A 21758-nucleotide genomic window follows, 5' to 3' on the forward strand; every position below is an offset into this window, starting at 1 on the left:
TAAAATGATGGGCTGCCTCGGAGCAGTGTGAACACAGTCTGGAGTTCACAGGCAGAAACATATACTCTCTTCCAGAAAGCAAAAATATGACTATAACTCATGTGGAGAAATTTAGGGCTGCAAATGGCTCAAAGGTAAGGGTGATCATTTGCCATTCTTGTCCGGCCCATCTTAGTGCATTGTATCTGCTCTCACCCCACACAGTCTGGATTTCACAGGCAGAAACATATACTCTCTTCCAGAAAGCAAAAATATGACTATAACTCATGTGGAGAAATTTAGGGCTGCAAATGGCTCAAAGGTAAGGGTGATCATTTGCCATTCTTGTCCGGCCCATCTTAGTGCATTGTATCTGCTCTCACCCCACACAGGCTGGAGTGAAGTGAACTTATGAATCAGGTGTTGTTACTCAGGGGCTGCCATTGTAGACAACCAGGGTGTGCTTATGGGACAGACTGTTGTTGCCCTAATAACTGATGCCTTGCCTGGGGGCCACCAGTGCTGCCTGTGGTCTCGTCATAGGCCTGGTGGCCCTGTCCCTACTTGATGGAGCACCCTGGGGCTAGTACAAATCGGTGGAGAGCTTCCTTGTGTTTCCATCACAAATCTTTTAAATCCAACCTAAGCACACAGCTAGTTTAGATCTTAGAATGACTGGCTCCTAGAAGTGCCTTGGATCTGTCACTGGTCTAGGAGGCAGGTTCCTTGCAGGTTTTATCTGCATTGGTGCACGAAGCTGCTACTATGGCATGCATGTGTGTGTGTGTGTGTGTGTGTGTGTGTGTGTGTGTGTGTGTTGGGAGGTGTGAAAACATATTTTGCAGGGCCCCTACCTTTATAAATAATTGGAAGAGCCAGAAGTCAGTGTGCTAGCCCGATTCTGGAGGGCTGGTCGGATCAATCACTTACTGGGCTGGCGCTGTGGAATTTAAGACAGTTGCGAAACAAAATCAACCCCACAGAGATGAGTTCTGGTGGTCTCTGGGCATCTGGTCGACCTCACTAGATGGTGAAGGGAAAGCGCCTCGGTTGGGAGCAATGGGCACAGGGCGCACATGGGGCAGCGCCTGGCTACTGCCCGGAGGTGGATCGGCAGGGCCCTGCCCCCTTGCCAGAGCCCTAAGGGCATGCTGGGACACAGACCATAATCTGTGACTCTTTCGGGTTCTGGAGGCCGCACACGGGCATATACGCCTGCCTCAAGAGATGCGAGGGAGCTTCGTGCCTCCCTAAGGGGCAGGTCCAGCAGCCGTTTGGGTTTGGTGCAGGTTCTTCCAGGACGTAGAAGAGGCAGATTGTTGGTGATCGCTTACAGTTTGCCACCTGCTTGTTACTTTGGTAAAATTATCCTTTGGGAATAGAGATTGACAATGTTGGCTGAAAGAAGGTTTTTTTCCCCCCTTTAGATTTGTGGATTTTTATGTCTAAACCTTGATTGTCAGGGCTGACAGCTTACGTGGGAATGCAGGAGAGTAAGGAAGAAGCCTGCCACTCTCCTCAGATGATGGATCACGGCATTTCAGTGGTGTTGAAATAAAATAATTTTAATCATAGTTTCTGTTTTAAAAAAGTCATGGCTCTTAAAACCATCTGTCAGATTATCCTCAAAGTGGAGAGACCGCAGAAAAGAAATGCAGTGAAATGAGTGGAAAAGTTAAAGATAAAAAAGAGAAAATAAATGAAAGAGGAAGAATGAGACTTTTAAAGCATGTAGGAGATGGATTGGAACAGAATGACAATAGAGCTAAGATTAAAAAGGAAAAAGTTTGAAATAATTTGGGTAAATATTTCCATTTCATAAATTTCCTGGACAGAGTAACAACCCCAGACCAGCCCACCCCATACATCCCTGCAGGTGTACTCACAGGAAGGTCATCTTGCACTTTGCTCCCTTCTGTCCTGCTCTGCCTTAACAAGAGATTTCCTGCTAAGTAGCAAAGCTAATGGATTGTTTCATGTCCTTCTATATCTGAGCAAAGATGAATTTTCTCTCCTGCTTCCTGTGGCATCACTATGATGGACAGTCACCTAACAGAAGATGCTTACAGACAGTTCTCATTGTTAGTTAAGTGTACACTTTGTTGTTACGTGTTTTCCATGCTTTTTGATGATTGAGACTTCTGCCTCTAGAATGACCAGCATTTTCTGTCTCCAAAGAGCTCTAGTTTTTGGATTAAGGATAATGCACATTGTTTGCCTCATGGATTGTCCATAAATCCATTCACTGTTCTGAGAATGTCTTGTCAAATGCTAACACTGTAATGTTAAAGGATAAGCATGTGAATTAATCTGTTGGTTTTTAAAATTTTTGTTCAGTTTTGTTGTTTTCATTTAAGGCTCTATGAAAAAGAGAATAAACCTAGCCCATAGTTTCTTTCAATTGGAAAATTATCTCAAAATCACAATAAATTGTATTCTTTTAAAAAAATCTTTAGAACAGTAGGCATGGTACTTGTTTTGCTGCATCATCCCGAAGATTATAATGTTCACTGAGGAATAATCAAGACTGTTACTTTTGGATCAATTGAACCTATAACTGCCTTTAGTGAGTTTTTTTTTTAAAAGTTTTTTAAAAAAATACCAGTTATACTATCTACTGTCTGCTTTATCAATAGTGCCTTTGTTGCATATTGATATTCTTGGTTTATTTTCTGGTTTTAAAATGATACAGGACCAGAATCCATATTTCTGACTTAACTGATTTACCAAACAGTTTCTAAAATAAATTGCTAGAATGAACTTTTGTTTGTGTAAAATGAGAGGGACTGATTCTTCACCAGTGTCTTAGTCAGCTTGGGCTTCTATAACAAAATACTATAAACTAGGTGGCTTATCAACAACAGAAATTCATTTCTCACAGTTCTGGAGGCTGGAACTGGCACCATGGTGCCAGCATGGTCAGGTTCTGGTACGAGCCCTCTTCAGGGTTGCAGAGTGCTAACTCTTCTTGTATCTTCACATGGTGGAAAGAGTGAGCTGGCTCTCTGACCCCTTCTTAAAAGGGCACTAATCTCATTTATGAGGGCCCCTGTCATCATGACCTATTTACCTCCCCAAGGCCCCACCTCCAAATACTACCACACTGGGAATTAGATTTCAACATACAAATTTTTCAGGGACACAAAAATTCAGTCCATAACAACCAGTATATATTAAGGAAAAATCTCTTCTTTGAAATTAGCTTTATTATGCATTTGATAATAAAATGTGTTTCCACTTTTCAGTTACAGAGCTTATCAGAAATACATTTTATGTCATTGCACTAACTTAAAAAATATTAATAACCCCGGTGTTTTGGCTAAGTCTCATGTTGTGGTGTGTTAAGGAATTGTTCTTTAAAGAAGGTAACTGTCTCAAATATGACTGAGAAAACTATTCCCTTAAACTCTGAAATACGGTATCAAAAATGTCTCTAGGAGAGTAGGTTAGGGAGTTTAATCCACCTCCAAGTGTGAACGCTATTTTATTTGATGAAAACTGCTGTCACACTGGCTTAGACCCTTCAGTTGTGTGCTGAGTCCATTAGGAAGAATAGTTTTCTATAACAAAGCTGTTTCTAGGTAATTGCTCCCATTCTAGGTAATTGCTACCTCTTTTTGAGCATCCACGTGTTTCCCATATGAGATTTCACTTAATTCTCACAAAAACCCTATCAGCTGGTTATTATCATTTCTGTTTAAGAGATGAAGCTCTTACTATTTATAGAAATTAAGTGATTTTCCTAAGTTTCCACATTTAGCAAGTGGCAGAGTGAAATCTGTTTGACCATAATCCATGTGTGTGCAGTAGTTTTAAAGCTTTTTTTTTTTTTTTTGGTTGTGTACCCATAAAATAATATGGAAACCCTATGTGCTCCCTCACAGTTTAAATTGTCACTCAGAGTTTTTATCGTATGTTTAAATAGTTGCGAAAGATATAATTTCTGGCATATTATAAATCTTGATAGCGAAAAAGGTAATATTTCTCTTTAAATATAACTTATGCAATATAAACTGAAATCTGACATGTCTTGTTATTTTTTTAAAGTAATCTTTGAAGTTTTAGATTTTACATAGCTCTTTTTAATTTTTTCCCCCGGAGCTCATTTTTTCATTACAGTACTCCATAGATTTTTGTTCAATTATATAATATTTTTATGCTTGAAAATTTACTGAAAATTTATTGATAATTATTAATAATAATTAATAAATTATTAATAATAATTTATTGATAATTCTGTAATACATTTCAACTATATATATATTTAAAATTAAATTAATTTAAAATTTTGAGGTGACATAATTGTTTAAGCCATAAATTATTTCATTTGGAATGAGTTATTATTATAATTATTATTGGTACATAACAAACAATACGAATATGTTACACATTTTGACAGATGATAACCACAAGAGGTAAATATTTTTTATTGAAAATGCATTGTTTAATGACATAGATGAAGCTTTCCTTCTAATTATGTACCCATGAATTCATACCCATGAATATTATTTACTTCTAGAATGAGAGTTCAGAACCAATTTTAATCCTATTATTGTTTTTTATGTATGCTGAGCACTTAAAACTATTTTTCACATAAATAAATAGATGGGAATGGAGCACTTTTTGAACTCCTTCCAAGGATATGCCAAATATTATGGTGATTTATCACAACAACTACTTTTAATGATTAAGAGACTTAAAGTAGATTTTTCTTCAATTTTGTTGAAAGCAAAGAACTGGAAACTTGATTTACAAATGTTATTTGTTACCCTGTCATTAAGCTCTTATATGTTTTTAATTCCTGGGACCTATACAAAAATTCTTTATCAAGACATGTCAAATAACTACTACTTCTTCCTTTAACTCTTTCACTTATGGGCACCTTGCTCAAACTGACATTCTCAGAAAGGTTGGGAAAATGGAAAAATTATTACTTCCGAAGCACTTTTGCCAGCATTATTATTATTTTTCATGAGTTACTTTTTTTTTTTTATTGATTGATTGATTGGTTGCTATGTTGGGTCTTCGTTTCCGTGCTAGGGCTTTCTCTAGCTGCGGCAAGCGGGGGCCACTCTTCATCGCGGTGCGCGGGCCTCTCACTATCGTGGCCTCTCTTGTTGCGAAGCACAGGCTCCAGACGCGCAGGCCCAGCAGTTGTGGCCCACAGGCCCAGCCGCTCCGCGGCATATGGGATCCTCCCAGACCAGGGCTCGAACCCACATCCCCTGCACCAGCAGGCAGACTCCCAGCCACTGTGCCACCAGGGAAGCCCTCATGAGTTACTTTTATGGTGTGCTTTATAAATATTTTTATCAAATCTTGGAGCTACATATTATTTATCATTGAATCATTTTGGTGAAATTTTAGATTTTATATATGTCAACTACCTCAGGAAACAGAGTACCAAAACTCCAAAATCATTAAGTAAACACTCACATAGCCTCCACAAAGGTACATTCATTCCTAGGTCCCTTCACCTATGCTTCGTTACACCAGTGATTGCATATTATTTCTACCCACTTCCTCTTTGATTTGGGAGGTTTGACATCAATCAACACAGTTTCATTTCCATATTCTGCAGATTGGGAAGATTTCTCATGGGATATTCATGACAGTACTATTTCACTAAATGAAAAAATTTGTAATTCATAGGTTTTCTTTATGGAAACTCATCTATAGTTTAGTACTTTCATTTTTTGTATTTTTAATTCATTTGCTCAACAAATGTCTATTTAATGACTGCGGATACAGCAGTAAACAGATAGAAAAGGTAAGACAGAGTGCCTGCCCTTGACAAGTTATACTATAGTGGGAGTCAGATGTTAAAGAACTAATTGCAAAATTAATAATTCTGTACTACTATGAGACCTTCTATAAGTAAAAGATAAGGTACTATGAGAGCAAACAAAAGGAGATTGATCTCTAATAAGGATCATGGAAAGTTTTCTTGACTAAATGATATTTGGTCTGAGAGTTGAAAGATTAGATGGTATAAGTCATCTTGGCTGGTGACTGTTGAAGAGCGTGCACAAAGGTTCTGAGATTGGTAGAAACGTGTTTAAGGAATTTAAAAAATACCTAGTGAGTCAGGGAGATGGAAAGAAAGAGACATGGAAATGATCCAAGTTGGGGTTGGAGAAGGAAGCAGAGACCTGGTAGTACAAAGTCTTCCTTTCATAATTTTGGTCTTTATCTCAAGACTCAACAGCTATTGTAGAAGTGTAAGGAAAGAGATGAATAGTTAGATGTGCATTGAAAAAACATGACTCTGGGAAAGAAGGAAAGCCAGGACATCAGCTAGGATGTTCCTGCAGTGGTCCAAAAGTGGTCCAATTGCTAGGGTGGTAGCAATGGGTATAGACAGAATGGATGCATTTAAGAATAGTCAAGTGGTAAAGAGGTACAATATGTACAAGGGAAATATTCCTCGAGATCCAAGGAAGGTTTAATATCAGTGATTGAACAAGTGTATTTCTACCTATCCCAATGCTCAGGAGAAGAATTAGAGGTGAATTTTTCCCTTTGTCTTCTATCATCTCCTGTCAATTCTGTGCTTGTTTTACTATTAGAAAGCTGGCTGAGTGAAGGGGTTTAAGTTTCCACTGAAATAATAAAGTTGTCTGAGGGTACAGTCTAAGCTGTGTGCCTCACTGGGCTAGAACGTGGGACATAAAGAAGACTGGGTCTTGGCCTCTGCCTTTGACATTCTCATTGTCAAACCAGGGAGACCTGTCCAGAGCATCATGGTACAATACAAAGGCCATTAGGAGTTAGTGGGAGACTTTGAGGAAGCCAGGATAGTATTGTGGTGGTTAAGAGAGCAGGCTCTGGAGCCTGGGTTTGAATTTGGAAATACCTATTTACTAACTTCCTCCTCTAAATTGCCTTATCTAAGACATGGGACTAATAATAGTATATTATTCATAAAGTGGTTCTAACAATAGTATAGCATGATATATGAAATCATCAATTGGCCAGGCACATAGTAACTGCTTAATAAATGCAATCAATTTATGTTATTATAGGGGAGGGGCCAATTAGCCGACTGGGTAGAATCAGGAAAGGTTACACTGTGATCCCTTACAACTTATTTAAAGAGTATATATAATTGACCTTTAATAAATGCTTGCTTAGGGAATGAGTATGTTTTATGACAATAAAATAATTTATTGAGCATTTGTTCTATGTTAAGCCCCATGTGAGCCTTATAAAGATATTTTCTCATTTAATTCTTATCTGATCCTAAGAAGAAAATACAATTCTTATCCACATTTCACAGATGGGAGTCCTGAGGTCTCAAAATATCAGTTATTTGCCCAAGATTACAGAGTAAACTGCATTTAAGCTGGGATTTAAGTTCAGTCCAGACCAATTCAAAGCTTCGCTTTTTTTTTTTTTTAATTATTAGCACCTTTAATTATTATTTATTTATGTTTTGTTTTGGCTGTGTTGGGTCTTCGTTTCTGTGCGAGGGCTTCCTCTAGTTGCGGCAAGCGGGGGCCACTCTTCATTGCTGTGCGCGGGCCTCTCACTATCATGGCCTCTCTTGTTGCGGAGCACAGGCTCCAGATGCGCAGGCTCAGTAGTTGTGGCTCACGGGCCTAGTTGCTCCGCGGCATGTGGGATCTTTCCAGACCAGGGCTCGAACCCGTGTCCCCTGCATTAGCAGGCAGATTCTCAACCACTGTGCCACCAGGGAAGCCCCAAAGCTTTGCTTTTAACTTCTACAAGTTCTGCAAGCTTCTTTACCTAAAAGCGCTGCTGAATTCAAACTAGCTTTTACTTATTATGTATTTGCTCAGTTGATTGATAATAAAAATACGTTAGTATACAGAATCAAAAAATATTCATAGTATTTTACCTGAACATCTTCATTTTATAAATAAATACTTATTGTAGGAAAATAAATAGGTATGGGAATAAAAAATAACTTATTAATACAACTCTTATAATTACTATACACATTTTGCTGTAGATTTCTTCAGACTTTTTTCCCCAATGCATTGATGTTTGAGTTGTATGTATATAAACCCACATTTTTATAATAAAAATTGAATGAAGTTAAATCGCACATATTTTCCCCTACTTTTTCGTTAAGAATATATTGAAAACTCTTCACATGTTTGGTATGGTAGTACTTAGCATGGTTAATGGCACATAGTAAAGATTCAGCAAATGTTAGCAGCCATTGAGATTGTCACCACCGTCATCAACATCATCTTGCCCTCCAGCAAGGCTGTAATAATTTGACATCCCAACAACAAATTATTCTTTTCAACACACCTCCAGCAAACTAGGCTTCTGACAATTCTTTTGTGTATGCCAATGTTGAAGAATGAAAATGGAATTAGGCTGTTGTTTTACTTTGCACATATTTTATTACTAATGAGATTAAACATTAGTCATTTTTATTTTTATGTTTTGAATTTTCCTTCACATGTTATTTTATTAGTTCTCTATTTTATTTTTTTAATTTTTAGGTTTTTTTCTTGAAGTATATTTGATTTACAATGTTGTGTTAGTTTCTGGTGTACAGAAAAGTGGTACAGTTATGCATATATATGTATATACACATATGTATATATAGTTTTTCAGATTCTTTTCCATTGTAGGTTATTATAAGGTATTGAATATAGTTCCCTATGCTATACAGTAGGACCTTGTTGTTTATCTGTTTTATATATAGTAGTGTGTATCTGTTAATACCAAGCTCCTAATTATCCCTCCCCCTCACTTTCCCCTTTGACAATTGTAATTTTGTTTTCTATCTGTGAGTCTGTTTCCGTTTTGTAAATAAGTTCATTTGTATCATTTTTTAGATTCCATGTATAACTGAAAGAATAAGGTATTTGTCTTTCTCTGTCTGAGTTACTTCACTTAGTATGGTATCTCTAGGTCCATCCATGTTGCTGCAAATACCATTATTTTATTCTTTTTTATTGCTGAGTAATACTCCATTATATATGTACCACAACTTCTTTATTCACTCATCTGTCAAGGGACACTTAGGTTGCTTCCGTGTCTTGGCTATTGTAAATAGTGCTGCTGTGAACATTAGGGTGCATGTATATTTTCGAGTTAGAGTTTTTGTCTTTTCTGGATGTAGGCCCAGAAGTGGGATTGTTGGATCATATGATAACTATTTTTAGCTTTTCAAGGAACCTCCATACTGTTCTCCATAATGGCTTCACCAATTTACATTCCCACCAACAGTGTAGGAGGGTTCTCTTTTCTCCATGCCCACTCCAGCATTTGTTATTTGTAGACTTTTTGATGATGGCCACTCTGACTTGTGTGAGGTGTTACCACTTTGTAGTTTTGATTTGCATTTCTCTAATAATTAGTGATGTTGAGCATTTTTCATGTGCCTGTTGACCATTTGGATGTTTTCTTTGGAGAAATGTCTATTTAGGTCTTCTGCCCATTTTTTGATTGGGTTGTTCCTTTTTTTTTTTTTTCATATTGAGCTGTATGAGCTATTTGTATGTTTTGGAAATTAATCCCTGTTGGTTGCATTGTTTGCAAATATTTTCTCCTATTCTGTAGGTTGTCTTTTTGTTTTGTTTATGATTTCCTTTGCTGTGCAGAAGGTTTTAAGTTTGATTAGGCCCATTTGTTTATTTTTACTTTTATTTCTTTTGTCTTGGGAGACTGACCTAAGAAAACATTGCTACAATTTATGATGGAGAATGTTCTGCCTATGTTCTCTTCTAGGAGTTTTAAGGTGTTCTGTCTTATATTTAAGTCTTTAAGTCATTTTGCATTATTTTTGTGTGTTGTGAGGGAGTGTTCTAACTTCATTGATTTACATGCAGCTGTCCAGCTTTCCCAACAACACTTGCTGAAGAGATTGTCTTTTCTCCATTGTATGTTCTTGCTTCCTTTGTCGAAGATTAATTGACCATAGGTGTGTGGGTTTATTTCTGGGCTCTCTATTCTGTTTCATTGATCCATATGTCTGTTTTGTCCTAATACCATGCTATTTTGATTACTGTAGTTTTGTAGTGTTGTCTGAAGTCTGGGAGTGTCATGCCTCTAGGTTTCTTCTTTTTCCTCAGGATTGCTTTAGCAATTCTGGGTCTTTTGCGGTTCCATATAAATTTTAGGATTATTTGTTCTAGTTCTGTGAAAAATGTCATGGGTAATCTGATAGGGTGCATTGCATTAAATCTGTAGATTGCTTTGGGTAATATGGTCATTTTAAAAATATTAATTCTTCCAATCCAAGAGCATGGGGTATCTTTCCTTTTCTTTGAATCATCTTCAATTTCCTTTATCAGTGTTTTATAGTTCTCAGCGTATAAGTCTTTCACCTCCTTGGTCAAGTTTATTCTTAGGTATTTTTTTTTTTTTGACATGGTTTTAAAAGAGGTTTTTTTTTTTTTTTTTTTTTCCTGACAGTTCATTTCATTTCTGTGTTTCCTGTACCTGGATATGTTTCCTTCTTTAGGTTTTGGAAGTTTTCAGCCATAATTTCTTCAAATACTTTTTTGGTCCCCTTTTCTCTTTTTTCTCCGTCTTGGATCCCTGTTATGTGTAGATTGGCATGCTTTTTTTTTTTTTAACATCTTTATTGGAGTATAATTGCTTTACATTGGTGTGTTAGTTTCTGCTTTATAACAAAGTGAATCAGCTATACATATACCTATATCCCCATATCTCCTCCCTCTTGCGTCTCGCTCCCACCCTCCCTATCCCAGCCCTCTAAGTGGTCACAAAGCACCGAGCTGATCTTCCTGTGGCATGCTTTATATTATCCCATAGGTCTCATGTTGCTTTCATTTTTTTCATTTTTCTTTCTGTCTGCTATTCTGATTGAGTGATTTCCATTATTCTATCTTCCAGATCACTTCTTCTCTCTTCTGCATTATTTAGTTTGCTATTTATTGCACTTAGTTCAGTTTTCATCTTGGCAATTGAGTGGTCTAATTTTAATTGTCCTCTTTATAGTTTCTATTTCCTCATTACAGTGATCCATACTTCTAGCCATAGTCTTTCTTAATTTCTTCAGGATTTTTATTACTTCCTTTTTGAACTTGGGGTCTAGTAAACTGGAGAGGTCTGTCTCATTGTTTGTTCTTTCAGGGGATTTCTCTTCTTTTAATTGGGAATGGTTTCTCCTTCATTTTACTTATATTTCTCTGACTCTATTAATTTAGGAGAAGCAGTTATCTATTGTGGTCTTGAAGGGCTGTTTTTATTCGGGAGCGTCCTGTGTGAGTCTAATATTGTTCGTGCGAGGGCTGTTTTCGGTATGGATGCCTGCCACATCTTTCCTCAGTGTGTGCTGGCCATTATCCCCTTGATAGGGGGTGTGATTGATGTTGTGGAGGCCAAAGCCTGCACTGGATGTTGGAGGGGTCTCCTCTTTGCTCCATGGTTGTCATAGCCCTGTCGGGGGCAGGGCCTGCTCCCCAGTTATTGGAATAGAAGCCCTCAGGTCTGGTTCTAAGCTGTGGTGTGAGGTAGGTGGGACTGGCGCACTCTCACTGGGAAAGGAGCCACTGGGTATTCCTCCGCAGGAGCCGTCCACTGAGACGTGTGCTCTGTGATGTTGCCTGTCACCATTGTGCGTGCTCACAAAGTACACTGTTGAAACTACCCTCTGCCCCATCTCAGCAGAGGAAAAGCTAGCAATCAGGCTGCAAGTCCCTCAGGCGCTGTGCTCACAAATCTGCCAGTGGCGTAAATCCGTGGAAGTCACGCACCCACCAGGAATCAGTTCAGACTTCAGCCCCACTTCTGTGTGTGGGCAACCTGCAGGTGTGTGTGTGCGCCCAGAGCTTGTAGGGTTGGGGCTGCACCCTCTGCGAGCAGGCTGAGGATGAGGCTGCTGTGACAGGGCCATGCCCCTCCCTTTGCACTCGCAGTGACAATAGGGATCCTATTTGTCCTCACACACCACCAGTTGTGGCCTGGACCACTCTCGAGGACTTTGGGGCTGTCTCTGCACGGCCAAACTGAATCTTCTCCCTGGGTTTGTCTGCTGAAGCCCAAGTATCAGAACCCAGCTGCCACCGGCGAGCGCTCCAGCAGGTATGTGCTTTGGGCTGGGGCATGCGGTGAGGTGGCCAGGACCTTCTGTGCAGGTCTCTCTTTGTCCTGCCTTCTACAAGCTTGTTGCTGCACTCACCTCTGCGCTCACCTGAAGCTTCCTATCTGACCTGGCTGATCTCCCAGCCGGTGAAGGGGGTTCCCAGGGTGAGGGAACTTTTCACAGCTCCCTCCAGGGGTACAGGTCCCGTCCTGCTTCCTTTTCTCCCCCTTTCATCCTACCCAGTTATGTGGTGGTCTTTCTTGCAGCTGTGGCTGTATGAGACCTTCAGCCAGCACTCAGTGGGTGTTCTGTGAGAACTGCTCCACATGTGATGTAGTTTTGATGTATCTGTGGGAGGAGGTGAGCTCCACGTCCTTCTACTTCACCATCTTCATCTCCCAGTCTGCTTATTATTTTCTTATTGGTGAGTATGGACTCTTTATGTTATGATTCTCATGTATTAAATGTATATTGCAGATATTTTCATCAGCTTGTGATTTGATTTTCTATTTATATTTTAGTGTATTTTTTAAACAAGTAGTTTAAAAATTAAGTCATTAAATTGGTCGGTCTTTTTTATTGTGGTTTTTCTCTTTGGCATTTTACAAATAAATGTTTTATTCATATTTATGTAATATAAATATGGCATTTTTGACATAAAAAGTGGTATACGTTTTTCAGAACTTGGGAACCATTGGTATAAGAAATAAAGTCACATGGGGTATGGATCTGCATTTATGGTGTCACTGGGAAGAGGTGAAAGGCTCTTTGCTTTGGGGAGAGTTTCAGTGGCTTGTGGATGTTTACCAAGTTTCTCACTTGTCAAAGTCTAAAGATATGAGATTTTTTTTCTTTTTGTTTTCATCTCCTTTTCTTGAAACCAGAGTGTCTTGTTTTTCAGGTAATCCACTACAAAGTTCAATACATCAAAAGGGGTTCATCTTTATATTAAAGTTGGGACTTCTGAGGCAGAGGGATTAGTTACATTTTTGAAATTGTTAAATTAATGCAATCAGAATAATAGTAATGGATCAAATATTTCTGCACCTTACATTATGTTGTTCATCATGAAGATGAAAATATTTTCACTTTTCAAAGATATACGTTTATGTATTACACAATATTAAGTAGATAAAAAATAGATACATCTTGCTGTAGACTTGAAAAATATACTGACAAATGTGCAGATGAAATTCTGGCTTATTTTATGAACTCAGTTTTTAACAGTTGGCTTATTCTGGATTAAAGGGCCATGTAATGAATCACTTTTATTGTGAAATTCATCAATCAAAATAGAAATGCCCTTTTTCCCCGTCAAAGAGATATACGCTTTTATGAACAATTTAATCCTACATTTAACTGAAAATCCTTCTTTTCTTCTAGTTTTTGTTTCTATCAATTTGGCATCATACATGGCTACTGATGGCAGTGATCTTGTAAGTACCCTTTGGAATACTTCAGACTTTAGATATTAATTGTCAGTTTGATGAATGAGTAAAAAATTAGGTCGATTTTAAGTTTGGCTAGCTATTTATTATCCTCCATTTCATTAGTCACAATGGAATTAAATGATCCTCTTGTTAGAGTCTGAGGGTTTCTTGTGATCACCAAGCATTTGTTTAAGACTCCTAGCTATTTACTTTTAAAGAGCAAGAAACATAACCATGATTTTAACATACTGTACATAAATTATCTCCATTTTAAATTAACTATGTTATAGTGTAACCTCTCATGCAACTTCTATGGGAATAAGTCTGCTAATTATTACGGTGAAATTGTAGGTTCTTCTAAAAATAATTTTATAGCCATAAATTTGCCTAAACTAGGTAAGTCAATTGAGCAAATTTCCTCTATTAGATGAGGCAACTTATGCAGGGAAATTAGAGAAGTTGGTATCAGTAACATGACACTTCAAATAGAAGGGGATGTAGGATAGTGTGGGATTGGATAGTGTCCATTTTTTGGCAAATCTAATGACTTCATGATGGACGCATAGGACAGAGTTTTTGGAGCACAGCCAAAAGCAGAATCAGAAGTGGAGCGTTGAGAAAATACAGTATAGACTTCCTGCCAAATAGGGAACCTGGACAATGGTTTCCTGATGCACATTAGGAAATGGATGTCAAGGCAGGTTGTAACAATAATGATGGAGAAATGGAGGCAGTCAGACAGCTCCTGGAAGGGCCACCTTACTAAAAAGCAGGACAGCATAGTAATTCTCTGCTTGTTAACAATTTCATATTCCAGAGAGAGAGAAGGCAATGAGAGCACTTTAATTCTGATGCTACGTCTAAATGAGGAGGGAAAGCTTGCTAGTGATGAAAAATGGTGGACACTTCGGGAGACAGGACTGCAGAAAACTAAAAATGAAAACGCAAATTACAGTCACTTAGGCAAGCTAGGAAATTCGCTATCTAAAACTTGCAGAAAGAAGAAAGTGTGATTCTTTGGACATGAATGGATGTGTGTGTTTGATGATAGAAATGTGAATAATCACAGTGAAGATAAAGAAGAACAACTAAGAGAATAAATGTGGCTGCAATGGAAGATTTTTGCTAGGATTAGATATAAAGGTGTTTGTACAGGGTGTTAAAGGAGGGTCTTATGGTCAAGGGCAAAAGCAAATGGATGTCACAGATCTGTAAAGATAGAGTCAGGGAGACTCAGGTTCAGAATATCCAAAGTTTATGAAAAATTTTAAAAGAAAAAAATGCATGGGATTATAAGCATATGTGTCATGTGTATGTGTTATGTGGAACAAAGATATGAAAACAAAGAATTAGGACTGTTGGATCCTTGAGAAAGGTAATGGAGGGTTTAATTATTACACTGCTTCACTTTTTCTGAAGAAAAAATGTAGTCTTCCAGCTGGAAGGAGTTCATCTTATATGTTTAAGAGGAAATGGAAATTAAGATAATACGAGACCACCTAAGGATGTTAAATGAATAAGTTCGTTCATTCATTCATTGAGACATTCATTTAATGCTCACTGATTACCTCTCCTGAGTTTATCAAGTGTCAACCACTGTAGTAGGTGGGAATTGGAGATTTAATTGTGACTTGAAACAAGTTAAAATCTCCATGTCTTAAAAAAAAAAGTATAGCCTTGGGTTTTGGAACAAAGATGGCAGATGTGATTACCAAAGGACTAACATATCATTCTGTAGCCCCCAATCTATAGCTATTACCGCTGTAATAAGTAACCTGCTTCCCCTTGGTCCTGGGCACAAGTGGATTCTGTTCTTCTTGGTGGGAACTCTGTCTATTTATGGGTCTTTCTCATTTCACGAGCCATCCTCCACTCCTAGACGCAATCAGCTCAGCTCTCCTTGTGTGTCTATTTACCTGTTATTTTTATCTCACAGCCATCAGCGTCTGGGCAGTACTGCTTAATGTCTCTCTTAAGCATTTCTTCCAGCTGCTTTTCAGTGGTTAACCTACTTTATCTTTCCATTCAGAAAATTAGTTCAATTTTCTGCTGTCATTTGTTCTCTAAATAAGATGTAGCACAGGAGACCTATTTTTATGCTAGGTAGTTTCGGTAGGCGTGACACATTTGAGCTAATCGCATCCCGAATTACACCTCACTTCCACTAAACTAACATTTATTGAGCTACATGTGCTGAGCTCTCTGCTCAGTGCTGGGGCACGAAGAGGAGGAGTCGACCACCTGGTTGGGGCAGGGTGATGGCAAAGTGGTGCTAATAAAACTGTTCAAGAGAGTGGATTCTAAGCATCTGAAGTCTTACTATGTGCATAGTAAAAAAGCATTGTTCTTTTTTTGTTAAGCTGAGTTGCTGTTATCTGATGGTATTCTTTTCTTTCCTCTGGTTTTCTCTCCTCTGAAGGGAAAGAGCAGAATTTTCAAAGCTAAAGCTTCACACAGAATCAAAAAGTATTAGCTCACCAAGTTCTGTCTGTTTTGCCTCCTAAATATTTCTCCGTCTTCTCAGACGCAACACTTGCCCTTCCTTCTGTTCACTGGGCTCTTTGCCTCTCTCTGCACCTGCTTCCAGCTACCCCACCCCCGACTACTCTCTGTTGCCTCACAACAGCCAGGGTGGGTTCTCCTAACTGCAGATGTGATTTTGCCACCCACCTGCTTCTATCTGTTCAGTGGCTTCCCTTGGCTTTCAGATGAACTTCATACTTTCAAACATAACTTACATGACGTGGCTTGGCCACTCTGAATGTGGTAACCACCTCCAAAACCTACCTGCGCTTGGTGGTCAACGCCTCCTGGCTTGTACCTGCATCTCTGTATCACATCCTCTCAGGCGCAGGTCTTTATCTGGAGGGCCTGCCGTGACTCCCCGGTTCTAGGTAAGCACTGTAATGGTGTGCAGACCTCATTATCCTTGTTCAGCTCTCTTTCGTCTGTGTTTCACTGGAAGCTGTGTTAGAACTTGCTTGCCATTGAATCTCTGGTCCTTGGCACTTAGTAGTTGTGCAGTAAGTGGTGGTTGAATAAACAAAAGCCATAATTTACCAAATTGTGCCCTGAAAGAAAGCACTAGTATAATCACCGGTAGGATCCGGATCATAGCTTTTTTGGGAAATTTTTAACATAAATGATTAAATTTGGTACAATCGCTAAACATCCATTTGTGTAGTTCTTGATGTTTGTAAGGCTTTCCGTACATTATACTGCGGCGATTAAGCATTGTGCACCAAATCAGTATGGCTTAGTTTTCTTTTATGATTAGTTTCTTATTAAAATAAATAGATAGAGATAGATAAATAAATAATAACGACCAGCATGTGAATCTTAAGGCTTGGTTAAGAAACTTCTCTGGTCTCAGATTTTAGTAACAACATTCTAGCTAAAGAAGGAAAACAGCCTTAATTTAATGACGCCGAGTCTCAGAGGGAATGTGACACATCACCTCTTTTACCATTGGACACAATTCTTTTACCTAAAGCTTTCAGGGATTCCTTTCAGGGATTGCTCTAGTGAGGAAGAAATGTCAGAATTATCTTAGATCAAAACTTTATGACAGTGTTTTCTCAAAAACTGTTTTAAGTAAATTTCCTTCAGTAAATATTGTCTGGAAAAAATGTCAAGTGAAAACCTTTTCCTGAAACAAAAGTCTCTGCGTATAAATCATGGTCACATTGCTCAATTTTTCTGCTGATGAGGACAAGCTCACTGAATGTGAATGGACATTTACTTCTGGCACCGTGGTCATTGGGTTATCTGCTGTTGCCTGGACTGTCATCTGTGTGGTGATCTAACAGCAGACTGGTCCCTGATGCCTTTGCTTCACAAGAGAGCTCTGCATGCATTGTTCACAGAACATGTATTGCCTGGTCTTTATGTGTACTGTGTGCTGTGAGCAGCCCAGATATGATTCCAGCCCCCATGGGAACCTGCTCTGCCCCCCACTCCATCCCTGTGCTCATGGTGTGTGTCTCAGGGATGTGGTGATATTCAGGGATGAAGTGAGGAAACTATTTTCCAACTTTTTGATCAACTAGAAAGAGCTGAAATGTTGGCAGCTTGTTTTTTTAGGCTCCATCAACAGAACTCTATGTTGAATTGGCTGTGCCAATGCTGCCTTGGACGCAGGAGACTGTTTTGCATATTTTCAGTCCCAAGTAGGACTTCGAGTGGAGAAGTGCATGACAGCTATCTGGGGAACAGACTGGGTGAGGGCTTGTTAGCTACCACTGGAAAGCTTGTGTCCCTCCTCCCAGCGCCTCTCCTCCACCCCATGTCTTCCTATTTCTTGGGTTCCTGATTCTTAGTATTTGGTGGATATGGTTAAAACAGGATGCTGGAGAAAGCTACTGTGGTTTTTGAGGAAATAGTATTTTACCTTCAAGGAAATGCCAAGGGTCATCTCTCCAGGTGGGTTCAAACTTAGTGTCAATTGATCCCAGGGGCTTTTCTCTATGTATGTGCCTCTCTGGGGGGAGAAAGATGTTGGAGCAACTTTTATGTTGCTTTTCTCTGCTGATGTTAGCAGAGGTATTTTTCAGCTCTGAGTAATCAAACAATAGAGATGGCTTTCAAGATATTTGTTAAATCTCCACTTGTACCAGGCACTATTATTAAGGCATTATAGGAAGTAACATTTGATACAAGACCCAGTTAATCTTTTGGTAAATATTTATTGAATGCTTCCTATGTGTCAGGCATCACTCTAGGTGCTAGGTTTTGAAGTCATGACGTGTTCAAGAACATCAATTCTATCTTGAATTCTTGGCCAATCATTGACTCTAAGCAGAGTCATCATTCAACTACAGAGCTGATGAAAGAGATTTGTAAACTTTAAGAAGCAACATTAACAGGGGAAGTGATTGAGTAGCTGTGTGGGATAGAGGGTTGGACCATTAGATGGATTGTGTTACTACCATGTATGTACCACTCAGATATATAAAGAGATAGATTATAATATCCATTTAAGAGGCATCAGCAAAGCATTTTGGAATATAAAACACAGAAGAAGTAGTAACACTGAGTTAAACAATAGGCTTAGGAGTCTGACTGGCCTGGGTCCTAGTCTTGGCTCTGCTACTAGCTATGTGTGATCTGAGGGGAAGTTACTTAAGCACACTGAGATGAAGTTCCTCATTTGTGAAAAGGAAGGTAAAAATAGTACCTACCATGAAGATCTTCGGGAAATAATATAAATCAATTGCTACAGTGACTACAAATAAATAACACTGAGTGAATGTAAGATTTTTATAAGAGCTCACTGCCTTTTAAAGTCAGAAAGGGCTTTATGGTGGAGGTGGCATTTGGCCTCGATCTGAAAGGATGAGTAAGCATTAAGCAGATGAAAAATGGGGGAAGAGAATAAAGCATTCAAAAGTATGGAGTTGTTAAAGTGCCTGACATTTCTGTAGGATAGAAAAAAGTTTAAGGTGCCAGGAGTGGAATTGGACAGATGTCTTGGTGGGATATTGAAGCTACTGTGGGAAGGGACTCGCTTGTCACTTAAACTGTGATTTACTTCTGGCACCGTGGTCTGGTGACTGGCTTCCATTCAATAATGGTCCTGCAGGTTCACATGTAGACACTCCACTCTGCTGTAAATACAGAGCAATGACAGACAAAGTGAAACATAGAAAGCAGGAAAAGCACAGTTAGGCTCAAAAACACAGTAATCATCTCCATGGATCAGAAATAAAAAGTGGCAACATGACTGAAGCTACGGCCTGTTGGGCACCTACCTCATCTGGAGGCAGGAAGCAGTTTGCCTCCTGGTCCAGGTTAGGGAGGTGGGCAAACGCTCCCCTAAATATGAGGGAGCTATGGTCACTTCTTTTTTTAAAATTTTATTTATTTATTTATTTCTGGCTGTGTTGGGTCTTGGTTGCTGCACACGGGCTTTAGTTGCAGTGAAGGGGGGCTACTCTTCCTTGCGGTGCGTGGGCTTCTCATTGCGGTGGCTTCCCTTGTTGTGGAGCATGGGCTCTAGGAGCACGGGCTTCAGTAGTTGTGGCTCTCGGGCTCAGTAGTTGTGGCTCATGGGCTCTAAAGTGCAGGCTCAGTAGTTGTGGCACACGGGCTTCGCTGTTCTGCGGCATGTGGGATCTTCCCGGACCAGGGCTGGAACCCGTGTCCCCTGCATTGGCAGGCGGATTCTTAACTGCTGCGCCACCAGGGAAGCCCCTACGTTCACTTCTCAATGACAATGGTAAACAGCGGCTCCCTCACTTGTGAAAGGGGCTAAAGATGAAAAGAGAAAACAGTTGTTAAAGCACTGCCTGGTGTTACACAATTCCACAAGCTACCTGAGGGCCTAGGAAGGGAGGAATAGGGACACATATCCAAATCAGGAGCTAAACCTAGTCACCAGCCGGACCAGCAACTGGACAGGCAGGACCTCCCAGGACGGCGTCAGGGCCTGATTGTAGGACCAATTCCACATCAGGTGGAGGCAATGTCCAAACTGATAAGGAGGGAGGTGCGGCCGTAATGGGGGAAAGGGGAGCAGAGAGGGAGGGAGAGACTGAGAGAGAGAGGGAGGGGGAGAGAACATAAGGCCCTTGCACTCACAATTCTGCAAACTTAAAATTCCAAAACAGATTTGAGAAATGCTAAGAAAGATAGACTCTCAAATACAAAATTCAAGTATAACTTTATTTTACATAAAAACAACATTTTAAAGGCTGACAAAAAATTTTAAGTATGAAGCTCAAGGAATCTTTTGTACAAGTTTGAAAGAAAAGCAGGCACAAATGAAAAAGTATAAAATGCAAGTGGGCTTTGAAAAAACTGAGGTATTGGAAAAGAAACCATAATCTTTGAAATAGAAAGCTCAGTAAATGGCATACATTCCATGTTGGATACTTTCTAAAAGAGTGTTAGTAAATTGACAAATTTATGCAGGACACGTATGGCACAGGGAGATAAACAGATTAAAAATTAAGACAAAGAAAATGAAGAGCAGAAAATAATGGAATAGTTAAAAAAAAAAAAAAAGAAACAGATAGAAAGATTGCTGAAATTTTGAAAGAAAAGACCAAAACATATTCCAGGTTGTAGAGAACTGAAAGTTTTATATATTGCAGGAGGGATTATAAGTAGGACACTTTGAAAGCAATTTGGGGATACCTGCAATATTAAAGATGCACGTATCCTATGGCCGTGCAATCCACTCTCAGATAAATACTCTAGCCCAGAGGAACACGTGTCCAGGTGCACAGTGCAGTTATACAAAGTTGTTAATTGCAACAGTGTTACGACAGTAAATTAAATGTGGGTCAATAAGTGAATGGATAAATAAATTGTGTCATTTTCATTCACTACAATGCTATATTAGAATTAGAACTACTTGTCTCAACATGGAAAAAAATCTCAAAAACACAATACTAAAAATTATCTCCATTAATGCTATTATTTATAGTATTGTGAATGTTGCTTATAAATACTAAAATTGCATGGGAATGATAAAAATCACATTCAGCTTAGTGTAACCTAGGGTGAATGAGAGGGAAATGGAAAAGGGAAGTTGTACATAGGGAGACATGAGTGTATTTAGATTTCATTACCTTAAAAGTAAAATCAAAGAGTAAGAAAGAAAAGAAGGAAGAAAGAGATGTGTGCTCAGTGAGTTAGAATATGATAGAGTTGAGACTTTTGATACCATGTTGTTAAATTGCTTTTCAATTTCCACATCCCACTATCAGTGAGTAAGTGTGTATCTGTAATTTACTGCAGGAGAGATTATAAGCATAGGAGTGTGGTTTTGAAAAAACACGTGACAATTTCTCTTTTGGCCCTAGGCCCTCCTGTTACTATCATGTCTCCTTTTTTCAATCAAGGTTCTGGTGAGACTAGTCTTCAGTGCTTTGTTGACTTCTTTAATTCCCATTCCTCCCCAACCCACTGGAATTTGTTTTCCAGCCAACACAACAATGAAACTGTTTTGCCAAGGTCTCCAGTAACTTTTTCTTTCTCTTTGACACTGGTAGTATTTAATGGTCTGGGCTCACCCTTCCCTTCAATCTCTCCCTCACTTCCATGACAGCGCCTCTCCTGGTTTTCTTTTGTCCTTTGCCGTTCTGCTCAGTCTCCTTGACCTTTCCTGCTGCTTCCGTGTAAACATACTGTTCTTCCTTTGGATTCTGACTTCAACCCTTTGACATTCTACACATCTGGGTTATCTTATCCAAACTCAAGACTTCCACTCTCTGTACACTGATGATTCCTAATTTTACGTCTTTATTCCAGATTTCCTCCAAATCCTTAAACCCTTAAGTACTATATATACTAATTATTTCCATCAG

The 21758-nt window shown here is 39.0% G+C and overlaps 1 protein-coding gene across 1 annotated transcript in view; it reads left to right on the forward strand.

Annotated features, from left to right (window-relative positions):
• IPCEF1 (interaction protein for cytohesin exchange factors 1) overlaps positions 1-21758 on the forward strand; it is a 164849-nt gene that overhangs the window by 58570 nt on the left and 84521 nt on the right. Inside the window, exons 3-4 of the mRNA XM_036872212.1 lie at positions 12283-12440; positions 13400-13452. Coding sequence (XP_036728107.1) covers positions 12283-12440; positions 13400-13452 — 211 coding nt within the window. The remainder of the gene's footprint in view (positions 1-12282; positions 12441-13399; positions 13453-21758) is intronic.

The sequence above is a fragment of the Balaenoptera musculus genome, chromosome 12 (genome assembly GCF_009873245.2).
Source record: "Balaenoptera musculus isolate JJ_BM4_2016_0621 chromosome 12, mBalMus1.pri.v3, whole genome shotgun sequence".
In the NCBI taxonomy this organism is placed as follows: Eukaryota; Metazoa; Chordata; class Mammalia; order Artiodactyla; family Balaenopteridae; genus Balaenoptera; species Balaenoptera musculus.